This window comes from Acomys russatus, chromosome 7, assembly GCF_903995435.1.
Source record: "Acomys russatus chromosome 7, mAcoRus1.1, whole genome shotgun sequence".
In the NCBI taxonomy this organism is placed as follows: Eukaryota; Metazoa; Chordata; class Mammalia; order Rodentia; family Muridae; genus Acomys; species Acomys russatus.
The window spans coordinates 39,526,135-39,539,865 of record NC_067143.1 but is presented as its reverse complement, the minus strand read 5'-3'; the positions used below and the strand labels follow the sequence as shown (position 1 = coordinate 39,539,865).

At 35.3% G+C, this 13,731-nt stretch overlaps 1 protein-coding gene across 1 annotated transcript in view; it reads left to right on the top strand.

The window, feature by feature from the left end:
• The window catches only part of LOC127191945 (vomeronasal type-2 receptor 116-like), a 44,494-nt gene extending 31,338 nt beyond the window's left edge, over positions 1–13,156 (top strand). The window contains exons 5-7 of the mRNA XM_051149313.1: positions 3,705–3,828; positions 7,623–8,520; positions 13,105–13,156. Coding sequence (XP_051005270.1) covers positions 3,705–3,828; positions 7,623–8,520; positions 13,105–13,156 — 1,074 coding nt within the window. The remainder of the gene's footprint in view (positions 1–3,704; positions 3,829–7,622; positions 8,521–13,104) is intronic.
• The last annotated feature ends 575 nt before the right edge of the window (positions 13,157–13,731 follow it).

The following is a 13,731-nucleotide window of genomic DNA, read 5'->3' as shown; positions in this document are numbered from 1 at the left end:
AAAGACAGTTATTTGAGACTCTGTACTCCCATTGTTAGTGTTACTTGTTAATATCACCTTCAGAGATTCCAAGAAGTTTCCATTGCTCTACTTTTCCACACCATGACCCAAAAGACCCTTAACCCCATTTCAGACATCTCCTCCTGCATCTTCTCCATACATTTTATGCACCATACATAATTTCCCTTCTCTTGTTCTCATGCAGCAAGAGATTATAAATAAAATCTATACTAATTCTGTGCCAAGGAAGAATCCTGTGTCCCCCTAGAATATACCTCTTTACCTAAACTCTCTGGGTCTATACATTGTACCTTGGTTATTATTTACTTAATGATTAATATTACCTTATAAGCTAATACATACCATATTTATCTGTTGGGGTCTTAGTTACTTACACAGAATGGTTTGTTTTCTTGCTCCATCAGATTGCCAGCAACTTTTATAATATCACTTGTCTTAACAACTTAGTAATCCTTCATTGTATGAATGTATATTTGCTTTAGTCATTCTTCCATTGAAGGTCATATGAGTTGTTTCCGGTATCTGACAATTATGAACAAAGTTTCAATGAATTTTGTTGAGCAAGTGTCTTCATTGTAGCATGGACCACCTCTTTGGTATATGCAAAAAATTGTACAACTGGGTGTATAGATAGATTTATTCCTATCTTTCAGGAAAAAAAACTGTCATATTGATTTCTACAGTGCCTGAAATGGTACTACTCTCACCAGCAATGGAGGAGTGTTCTGTTTGTTCTAGTTGTCTATGGCATTGGCTGGTAGATCCTTTTGCCTGCTGAAGTTTTGTGGGGTACAGAAAGAGCCCTGTACAAGAAGCCTTTTGTTCCTGCAGCAGGCCTCCTTAGAATCGGTGGGAATGGTCTTCAACTGGTTGATAATTATCAAGGACTTGTTGGTTGTACTCAGATATATGATCCTATGGACCAAGTGAACCCTTCTTTCACCAAGGAAATCCCAGATTCAGCTGCCCCACTACTGGATTTCTTGCCCCATGGTTAATGAGCCCTTGCTACTCAGACACTGTGCTCGGAAACCATTCTTGCTGGACACTGTCATTTTTGAGTAGCTGTGAGTACAGAGGATGTGCTGAGCTTCGTAACCTCAAATTTCTTTATGTAGCCATTTATTTCTGTAAACTTTTGTCTCCATGCCACTTCCATTGTGTTTCATAAGTATGTGTAGGGTATAGTCAATTTCACTGCATCCTAGAAAGTATATCATTTTTCCTGGTTACTCTCATGATTCACTTTTCATTCAGTGGGATATTGCTCAATTTTCATGAGCTCTGTTTTTTCTGTTGTTGATATCTAGTTTTAATACATGATGTTCTAATGGGGTACAAAGTGTTGCTTCAATTTTATTGTATCGGTTGAGATTTGCTTTGTGTCTGAGAATGTAATCAATTTTGGAGAAAATTCCATGACTTGTAGAGTACAAAAATATTATTTTCTGTGTGAATAAAATGCTCTGTAAATAAATATCTTTTAGGTCCATTTTATTTATAATTTCTCTTAGCTCCAATATTTACCTGTTTATTTTTTGTCAAGATGACCTGCCTACTAATGAAAGCAGGATGTTCAAGTCTCCCACTACCAATCTATTAGGGCCAATGTGTGTTTTAAGATGTAATTGTAATTCTTTAACAGATCTGAGTTCCCTTCCGTTTGTGGCATAGATATTAAGAACTAAAATATCAACATGGTGGGTTTTTACCTTTTTAAGTATGTAGTATTCTTCCTCATATGTTTTAATTAGGTTTTGTTTGAAGTCTGTTTTTTAAATATTAAAATAGCTGTACCACCTTGATTCTTAGGTCCATTTTTTCATATATCCTTTTTCAACTATTCATCCTGACGTTATATCTATCCTAAATGTTTATATGTATTTTTTTTTCAGATACAGCAGAAGGATTGATTCAGTTTTTATAGCCATTTTTTAGTCTGTGTCTTTTCATTTCAAAATTAGGAGCACTGATTTTGGCATATGTGTGGGTTTTAGTCATCTGGCTTAATTTGTGGAAATAAATTTGGTTTTGAGCTTGCTTACTTCTCCTTCCTCTTTACATATATTCTTTTTTTTTTTTTTTTTTTTTTTTTTTTTTTTTTTTTTTTTTTTTTTTTTTCGTTTTTTTTTTTTTTTTTTTTTTTATTAATTTATTCTTGTTACATCTCAATGTTTATCCCATCCCTTGTATCCTCCCATTCCTCCCCCCCTACATATTATTCTTGATTTCATCTTTTCAATAATGTGGCTGATTTCCTGGACACTTTATATCATTTCTTATATTTATCTTTTAGTGCTGCATACGTTTCTTTCTGTATCTTAAATATTTTATAGTGTCGTTTCCAACTCTTGTATTATTCTTGTGAAGCTTTCTTTTGTAGTTCATGGCAAGTTTTTAAATATTTTATTTCAAATTTCTCTTGATTTAGGTTATCTTTATTAGTAGTATTTCTACTTTGGAATCTTTTACTGTTTTATTTATTTTCTTACACTGCATGCTTTGTTTTTCCTGGCGTTACTTACGGGATTTGTTATTTTTCTCTCTTTAGACCTTTATTATAGTCCTAAAGCCTATTTTAGGTTCTTTTTATCATGCTTCAGCTATGTTGGGATATACAATGCCTATTGATATAAGATAGCTGGACTCTAACAAAAAAACACATATTCTTGCCTGTTGTTGATTGTGGATTTTTGCTGCTATCCTGGTATCTGGGTTTGGGATGATTAAAATTATCGGTGCTGCTTTCTCAACTTGTCTTTGTTGCCTAGGTATTTTGTTTCTTGGTTTCTGTTTCCTCTCTTGAATTCAAACTAGAATGATATCTATAAAATTCAAGTGGTTTTCCTGGCCTTCCATGCTGGTATATTTCCAGAAAATGCCTGCCAGTATTGGAGGCTAGGTAATTGGAATGAGTTGTGGGAAGGAAAGTTGGAGGAGAAGGTCCTTGTTATCCACTGAAGATAGGGTCAGACAGGAAAGGGATACCATAACAGGTTTTAAACTACAGAAATAGAATGAGAATAAAAATATTGTATCCCAGGAGTAGTAGTAAATGTGTAGGTTTGACTTCAACCTACTTGTTGCTCTGTGAGGGGCAGCCCTTACATTAGAAAGAAGTGCCAACTTGAGTTGGGGCTGGAATTTAGCAATGAGAGGGGAGAGGGAGTTTAGGAGAGAAAAGTCTGTGAAATATACAGAAGATGTGGACATAGGTGCAAAAAGGCTATAGCTTATGTTCTGTTGCTTCATTGGTATAGCATTGGTATAGGACTTCATTGGGTACAAGTGTCTGGAAGAACTGAGAGACAGAAGGTCGGCCAAAAGTCTACCTTTTTTGGCAAGTGTGACATGTGGGTATATCAGCGTATGTCTGCTTGAGTTGAGGACTGGGATACAGGTGCAGGTGGAGAACAAAAGTTGAGGAGGAGCAGTCTGTGGAATCCACAGGATATGTGGTCCAGGGAAGGAATTTGAAAATGATGTTCTGGTGCAGTACCACTGAGTAGACAACAAAAATGATTCTGCAAAAAAAGAAAGACATGAGAAGGTCTTGAAATAATGCCTAATAGTATGAGACATGTGTGTAAAGAAAGGTTTTCATTGGCTTGGTATTGTGAGTCACTGCTGCATTTGTTAAATATGTTAAATTTTATTTCTAATATTTACCTGATATTCCACAGAATTTGCCTTCAATATGCAGTATTCCTTGCAGTCCTGGATTCAGAAAATCCCCACAGGAAGGAAAGGCTGTCTGTTGTTTTGATTGTAACCATTGTCCAGAAAATGAAATTTCCAACATGACAAGTAAGAATATATTGTGCCAAACTAACCAACAGATTCTTTTAATTTCTCTCTTATTAGCTTATATATCAAAGGGATCTTTTTGAAATAGATAGGAAATGATAAATCTCACTCTTAAGTTATATGTAACAATAACACTATTATTGGAAATAATATACGACCTGTATTAAAATATGTCTTTGTCTCTGCATTCCAGAAATAGTGAACATACTTTATTTTACTGTATGTTTCACAAGAGTAATGAAGTTACTATCACATCTCATCTTTATCATGAATTTCAGCATATTATAATAAATTATATCTAATTTTCATTTTATTGAAGAGATGTATGGTATGAATTCTTATTTTCTAAGTGCCACTTCTTTCAGATTTCTATGAAAGATTTGATGCTCAGTAGTGTTATATCATCTTTTAGAATGTGCTTTTTCTGGGTATATTCCAAGGAATGGAATAGCTGGGTCTTGAGGAAGCCTAAGTGTCCATCAGTAGAAGAATGGATAAAGAAAACTGTGGTACATATACACTATGGAATACTACTCAGCTATTAAAAACAAGGAATTCCCGAAATTTGTGGATAAATGGATTGAGCTAGAAATGATCATAATGAGTGATTTAACCCAGAAGCAGAAAGAATCAAGTGGTATATACTCACTTGTATCTGCATACTAGCCCAAAGGGCATGTCCCACGAAAGCCTTCACTTACCAGGAAACTGGGACAGGGGGGAGGACATCCTATTGGGACTCGAGATGAGAGAAGCATGGGAGAATAGCAAAGTAGAAGGATCCAGAGGGTCCTAGAAACCTACAAGTACAACATTATGATAGGCAGATCTGGGCCCAGGGGTTCCACTCAAAGGCACCAGCCAAGGACAATACAGGTGGTAAACTTTAAACCCCTACCCAGATCTACCCAATGGTCAGAACATTCTCCACAGTTGAGTGGAGAGTGGGATATGACTTTCTCACGTACTCTGGTGCTTCACATTTGACCATGTCCCCTGGAGGGGGAGACCTCGTGGCACTCAGAGGAAGGACAGCAGGTTACCAAGAAGAGACTTGATACCCTATGAGCATACACAGGGGGAGGTAATCCCCCTCAGAAACAATCGTAGGGGAGGGGAATAAGGGGAAAATGGGATGAAGGGAAGAATGGGAGAATACAAGGGATGGGATAACCATTGAGATGTAACAAGAATAAATTAATAAAAAATCACAGAAAGAAAGAAAGAAAGAAAGAAAGAAAGAAAGAAAGTGCTTTTTTATATCAATCCTATCATTGTAAGGGTGGATTTTTATTTGTATTCTAGATCACAGTTAAATTGGGAGGTGAAATTTTGCTACCAAGAAGAGACTTGATACCCTATGAGCATATACAGGGGGAGGAAGTCCCCCTCAGTCACAGTCATAGGGGAGGGGAGAAAGGGGGAAATGGGAGGGAAATATTTTCTTCTAATGATCATGAAATGTATATACAGAAAGTTTATGATTTAAATGTGTGGGTATCCATAATGAAACAAATAAAAACTTTTGAAATTGTGCAGTTGGTCATATATAAAATATGTGAAGGATGCAACAATTTTTGTTTGTGATGATGAATAACAAATAACTAATTAACTTATGTTTCCATTAAGAACCAGACCAAAATGTAAATGTTTCATATGATTTGAACATGAGTATTTGAAGATAAGGTAGAGATTTCTAAAACATTAAATGTATTTGGCTACAGAACACAGTGACTAATCAATGAAAATAAACTTCTGAAATGGAATAAAAAATAAATGCATTTGATAACATTTAATACTCTTTAAATTGATAGGAAAATGTGAAGTATTCTAATACTTCTACTCACTAGTTTATAAAAATCAGAAAGAATATGAACACTGAACTAGAATATCCATTCTTGAATGGAGAGACTCAGTAATGGAAAACCATCACTACTTATCAATTTAATATGTTGGCTGAATGCAACTGAATGAAACCAGAATATATTTTGTTGTAATTTACAAAGACATGGGTAGAAGGATGTTCTTAGCCCCCAGGTAGTACTGTCCGTCAAAATTATATCTTTAAGGTATGGAACATTATCTTGAGAATGATATTTTCTAAATGAATACTACAATGTTTAGAAGTGTTGGGTACAAGCCTGTCAGAAGTAGCCCTTAGTGAATCAATTTCCCTTGGTGGGGTGGCTTTCCAAGGCCACAAAGGAAGAGGACACAGACAGTCAAGATGAAACTTGATAGCCTGAAGTCACATGTTAGGGGAGGAGAGCTCCCTCCTTCTGAGGACTAGGGGATGGGGATGAGGGATGAGGGAGGGAGAGTAGGAGTGGGGGGCGACAAGGGATGAGGCTACTATCAGGATGTAAAGTGAACAAATTAAAAAATAAAAATAAATAAAAAGGAAATAAATAAAGTATATAGATATGAAAAACAAGTGTGGGGCAGATAAATCTTACAGAAATTAGTAAAACTGGGAAATAATATGCCCTTCAAAAATTCATATATTGAAACATACATAAAAGTGATGTTGACATTTTTTCAATTAGCAAATTTATGTGATAATTTTTACATGTTATCTCTGCCTTACTTGGTACTATTAGTCCATTTTTCCTTATATATTTCATATTATGACAAGCTAATATTTTTCTCATTTGCCCCTTCTTTCTCCAAATTCTCCAGTACACTACTTTTTGATCTTTTAAAAATTCATGACCTCTTTTCTTATTATCTGATGACAAAGACAAATATTTTATACACACACATATATATATGTATATTATATACATATACATATAAATACACATGTATTGGTCAGTGTGTATAGTATTACTTTTAGATTTTCAGGACTGACTATTTGTTTTTATTCAAAGATACTCAGCTCATGTGCTCTTCTCAGGAGAACATAATTTTTCCCACTTTCAACATTTTTTAGGTGTCTGTAGTTCTCTGTGTAGGGCTGTTGCTTGATGGTCTTTCTCTCATCCACATGGCCATGCCTATTTTTTGTCCTTATTTAGATAAGGTTTAAGAGGCTAAGTTAATGAGACTTTATATGTGTTCCTTGTGATATTCCTAAGAGGCACAGACTCAAATCAAACTCTTCTTGATCTAGCTCTTAAAATCTTTGCAATCACATCTTCTGCAATTTGCCATGAGCATTAAGGGAAAAATAATATTGTATGTGTATCCATTGAACTAGATATGATAACCAAATTTTTATGGCTTGTGCCTTTTCTAATGGTCTTTGTCTCATTATAAGTTTCCATGATGAAGGGTGACAACTATATTCTAGAATAACTTATGAATTACAGTGCTCTAATAAGATGGTTATATGGTCTTTTCAAATAGACAGCGTGGGTGGAGGGTAAACACATGAGGTCATTGATATGTAGTATCAAGTTTGTGGCTGATGGGTTGACCATAAAATGCGCACAGAATCAACTTACTCTAACTCCTGTTTTACATTATGCTCAAAAATATGAATAACAAAACTGCTTCCATGAATGATCCAATCCAAGATAGGTTAATATGGAAACCTAAATCTTATGTGAAATTACATTATTTTTGTAAAACACTAAAACCTCTTGCGTATGTAAGATAAATATGAACAATGGTTTGCAGAAAATGATAAGAATTGGAAATTGGGATTACATCTTATGCAGTTTCCACATTTTAATCTCCTATAGCACAAGGGGTAAGGCTAATTTAGCTATTGTTTTACAATGCATTGCCATAGTGTATTCTGTGAGTAATAGAAAAAAATTAAAGTTGAAATAATGTCTTTCCTATTGTAGACATGGATCAGTGTGTGAAGTGTCCAGATGACCAGTATGCTAACACAGATCAAACTCAATGCATCAAAAAAGTTGTGACATTTCTGTCTTATGAAGACCCCTTGGGAATGGCTCTGACCTGCATGACTCTGTGCTTCTCTGCTCTTACAGCTATTGTCTTCTGTGTCTTCTTGAAGCATCAAGACACTCCCATTGTCAAGGCCAATAACAGAGCTCTCAGCTATGTCTTACTCGTTTCCCTATTTGTTTGCTTTCTCTGTTCCTTGTTCTATATTGGCCATCCAAACACAGTCACCTGTATAATGCAGCAGACCACATTTGCAATTGTGTTCACTGTGGCTGTCTCTACTGTCTTGGCTAAGACACTTACTGTAGTGTTGGCATTCAAGGTCACAGTTCCAGATAGAAGGATGAGGTTCCTGCTGCTCTCTGGGTTACCTAACTTCATCATCCCCATAGGCACCGGAATTCAACTGATTCTCTGTGGAATCTGGGTGGGAACTTCTACTCCATTTGTTGATGCTGATGTACACGTGGAACATGGCCACATCGTTATTATTTGCAACAAAGGTTCCGTAATTTTCTTCTACTGTGTCCTGGGCTACTTGGGCTCCCTTGCCCTAGCAAGTTTCACTGTAGCTTTTCTGGCAAGAAATCTACCTGACACATTCAATGAAGCTAAGTACTTGACATTCAGCATGGTGGTGTTCTGCAGTGTTTGGATCACCTTCCTAGCTGCCTACCACAGCACCAAAGGCAAGGCTATGGTAGCAGTGGAGATCTTCTCTATCTTGGCCTCCAGTGCAGGGATGTTACTTTGCATCTTTGCCCAAAAATGTTACATTATTTTGTTAAGGCCACAGATATATTCTTTTCACAAGTTCAGAAAGACACACATGTTAAAACAAAAAATGTTTTCCAATTTTAACTAACTTCTCTATTACTGCTTTTTAAAACTTTACAGTTTGTTACAGTGGCTATTATAACATATCCACAACATTCCAATCATTAAATGGTTTATCAAAATATGAACTTTCTATTATAGAAAAATGAAGAAAATAAATTGCATAATAAAGTTCTAACACATGACATGGACCTCATTTCTACCGAATCAAACCCTGCCATCATCTAATTTCCAGTGTTATATTTCAGAGACCACAGTGTTTTCAATAATTTATGTGATGAAATCTTGGAGCATTACAGTAATTCTTAAGGTCAGATATCATAGATGATACATTACGGTTATCTAAACAGAGAGATTCTGCTACTTGAATGGTAAAGGTACTTAAAGCATAGATAGAAATGAAGCAAAACCGATGACTGTTTATATTATAAAACTTTAAACTCAGTGTTTCTAGTCATTTTTCTGAACAAGATATAAGGTAAGGAACTACAGTGTAGACTGAGATCAAATTATTATTGACATCCTTCCCCTTCTTTCTCTGTACCCCATTCCCCATGAGGAGATTAAGTTGTTCACCAGCTATATCTGAATAGAGTGTCTAAATTCTCTGCTTGCAATGTCCTTGGTTGGTACATCAGTTTGTGCAGGCACCCCTGGTTCCAGATCTGCCAGCCTGGATAGCCTCCTTGTGGAGGTCCTGACAACCAAACTCCATCTTTCCATGCCCCTATTCTTCCATAAATCTCAAAACACTTTACCCAGAGTCCAGCTGCAGGTTCCAGTCTCTGTCCTGATGTCCAGCTGGATGCATGCTCTCAGAGGACATCTATGTTGGGCTAATATCCACTCACAAATGAATAAATACCATGAGTGTCTTTGTGGGTCTGAGTTACCTTACTCAGGTTGATCATTTTTACTTCCATCCATTTGCCTGCAAATTTCAAGATTTCCTTGTTTTTGATAGCTAAATAGTATACCATTGTGTAAATGTAGCATAGTTTCTTTATCCATTCTTCCACCGAGAACATCTAGGTTGTTTTCAGATTCTGGCTATTACAAATACGTCTGCTTTTCTTTTAACTTAGATTAGTTAAGGGGGCCTTGGTATCTATTTTCTTGAGTTTCTTGTGTATTTTAGATGTTTGTCCTCCATTAGATATAGAGTTGGTAAAAAAAAAATTTTTTTTATTCTGTAGGCTGTATTTTTAGTCAAATTGATGATGTACTTTGCCTTATTTGAATTGTTCAGCTGCATGAGGTCCCATTTATTAGTTGCCAATTTTAGAGTGTGTGTTACATATTTTTTATTCAGAAAGTCATATCATGTTTCACAGAACTCCAGGCTATTACCCACTTTATTTTCTATCAGGTTCAGCATATCTGGTCTTATTTTGAGATCTTTAATCCAGTTGGACTTGAGTTTTTTTGAAGGGTGATAGATAAAGATATAAGTATATTTGCATTATGCTACCTCTGGCCATCTAGTTCGACCAGCAGCATTTGTGAAGCATGCTGTCTTTTTCTAGTGTGTGTTTCTGTTTTCTCTATAAAAAAAATCAGGAGTCCATACATTTATTTTTTTTTTCTTGTCTTTGATCTAATTCTATTGATAAGTGTGTCTGCTTTTATATCAGTTCCATGTAATTTTAATTGCTATAGATATGTATTTAAGTGTAACATTAGGCATGGTGATACCTCCAGCACTCAGGTTATTGTTCATGATTGTTTTATGTCTCCTGAGATTATTATTTTTTCCATATAAAGTTGAAATTTTTTCCTTTAATGATGTGTAAGTAACTGTGTTGGAATTTTTATAGAAATTTCATTGAATCTGTCGTTTGCTTTTGGCAGTATGGCCATTTTGCCTATGTTGACCTGACCAATCCATGAACATGAGCGATATATCAATTTTCTGATGTCCTTTCAATTTCTTTCTTCAAATACTTGAAGTTCTTATCATATATATCACTTAGTTGCTTGTTTAGAGTTACCCCAAGTTTTTATATTATTTGAGGCTATTTTAAAAGTTGTTTCTCTGATTTCTTTCTCAGTTCATTTTTTAATTGGTACATAGGAGGGCTACTGAATTTTTTATTTTTTTAGTTTATCATGTATCTAGTCACTTTGGTGAAAATGTTTACCTCTTGGAGGAGTTCCTTAGTACATTTTAAGTGCTACTTGTATATGTTATCATGGCATTTCAAGCTTTGACTTCTTCCTTTCCAGTTTTGATCCCCGTCATCTTCAGTTGTCTTACTGTTCTAGACAAAACTTCAAGTAGTATATAGAATAGATATGGGGAGAGCGGTCAGTCTTGCCTTGTTTCTCATCTAATGGAATAGCTTGAGTCTGTTTCTATTTATTTATATTGGCTGTATGCTTTCTATAATCTACTTTTATTATGGTTAGGTGTGTCGCATATATCCCTAAAACCTCCATGCTTTATTTCTAAATTCACCAACAACCTGATATTGTGTTGGATTTTGTCAAAGACCCTTTCTGTATCAAATGAGATAAATGTGTTTTTTCTTTCAATGTATTCATCTGGTGGACAACTTTTACTTGTTTTTGTACTTTGAACCATCTCTGCATCTCTGGGATGAAACCTGCTTGGACATGGTGGATGAAATTTATAATGTGTTCTTGGATTCAATTTCCATTGAGTTTTTGAGTGTTTTTTTTAATATTCTCATTAGAGAAAGTGGTCTGTAATTCTATTTCTTTGTTGAGTATTTAGTTTTTATATCAGGATAACTGTGGCCTAATAAAATAGATTGAACAATGTCTATTCTGTTTTTATTTTGTAGGATAATTTGAGGAGTATTGGAATTAATTTTTTTTGACATGCTAGTAGAATTCTGTGCTAAAGACATGTAGTCTTGGACTGTTGTTGTTGTTGCTGTTGTTGTTTTGGGGAGGCTTTTAAAGACTGCATCTACTTATGCACAAGTTATGAGTCTATTTAAATTGTTTTTATTGTTTTTTACACACTAAAAATAGAATTGTTTTATTTCAAAAAGAAATCAACATCTATTTATTCTATTTAGAAAATAATCTTAGGTATTTGCCATTATCTGATCTCAAACATCACTATGTTGTTCTTGTCTTTCTTTCTTTTACAAATTATTATTTCCAGTGCAAATGCAAATACACTAATCAAAACAACTCAGACAAGAGTGAAATTAAAAGTGGAATTTTAATTCCTACAATACAAAAACTCAATATGGCATGGCATATGTATTGAAGGGCCACCTCTGGTGTCCTTCCAGATATATAGGACCCTATGGATCGGCTACTACATCTCATCCACCTCTCCCCTATACAGGAGTATATAAGGGAAGGGACGGATGGGTAGACTTCAATGGGAAAAAGGTGTCAGACATTGACTAATAGCAAAAAGTTAATTTTATAAAGGATGGTCTCCAGCCCCTGGCTCAACCTAAGAAGGTAATATCTGCCTATGCCAAGTTAATGTTTTAGTAATGATGATGTTATTACTACGTACTTTATACTGTGTATTCTATATGCCTGATTGCCTCACTGACCCTCTTGAATTGATTCCATGGAAAATGTAACCATAACGCACTCCCTGTTTTTAAAAATGTGTATAAAAATTTAGACTGCTTGCCTGCAAAATACACTCAGATCCAAACTGGCCCTGGGTTTGTCTGTCCTTTTGCCAAATCCTTGTCCACCAATGCTTTGATAACTCCAATTCCCAAGGACCTATACTCAACTGAGATGGTCCATGGCACCATATGACTTGGAAAGGTCTTCTAAGTAGTAGTAGCAAGACTTCTTACACATATAGGTCTTCTAGTTTTGACTGCAGGGTTTTACGCTTTTACATGCTCGGATGCCCTGTTTTATTACAGAGATCCTAAATTGAAAGCACAGTATTGTAGACTCCTTAAAAACATCATTGCTAGACCTAACCATTACATTCAGGAAAAACCTGAGCATTATATTACTTTAGAGTTCAGGAGAAGAGTAATGCACACAGGGGTATGTAGTAGATATTTTACAGGAGAGTAGAAGCTTCATGTAATAAGAAAAACCGTTTTTGAAATGTTCTAATGCAAATTAGAAACAATGGTCACAACTGTTAAATAATTGTTAAATGTGTCATGCAAGCTATACCATACATTGCAATCCCCATATAACACAATGTGATATATTTAAGTATTTTCCCTAGACTCATTCTGTACTAGACCAAGACTTCTGTCTGTCAGTAGCTTTTCACTCCAAGTCTTTGCTGTTCTAATTTCTGGATGCTAAACATGAGTTCTATGCTATTGCTATGAGCCCTCTGATTTAGGGATAGTATGGGATATAAGCCTGGAGCGTAGATTCTCAAGAAACAGATATATGAAGCTGTATTAGGGGATTATTAGAAATGAGCTTGCCTCTTGGGTTTAGAGTGTCTTGACTTCAGTCTTTCAGAAATTGCTGGGTTAGTCATGCTAGCTCAGGCACTTTCACACAGTCTTCTGGACAGGGCATCTTCTGATATAGAATGGCATGGGAAAACTATATATGTGATGTTTAGATGCTGAAATATATAAATTTTGAGTACAGTAAAAACAAAGATATACACTGTGTGGCAAGTGCAATTCTTAATAATTTGTAAATATAATCTCACCTAAATTGCACGCTAACCAATGTACTTTCCTTTCTTTATCTGGGTTATCCAGTACCTAAACAGCCAATTCTAAAGGAGAAAGGAAACCTATCTCTCCTCCAAAACACAAAGGCTGATATCACAGGTAAAACTCAGGAGTCATCTTCATCTTCCCATCTCTCTCTCTCTCTCTCTCTCTCTCTCTCTCTCTCTCTCTCTCTCTCTCTCTCTCTCTCTCTCTATTTCAATAAAATTCAACAGTGCTGAGGGGGGAAAAGGCAATCAGAAAACAGAAGAATTGTAAAATACAACAGGCTTTATGTTTTAAATCTAAACATTTCTTAATTAAGTATCCATTACGTAAGTTCACGGTGAGTTAAGAATGAAAAGACCTAAAAGTTACAAGAATATATGACTCAGTAATTAGCACTGACATAACTATACATTTTCCAGCTATCTCTTAGTTCATAATGAGTTCAGGACAATAATTTTATCTGTCTTTCATTCTAAAAAAACAGAATAAATTCAGACATATCTAGGTAGATTCATTCCACCTTAGGTTCATGAGACATTAAAACAAACTT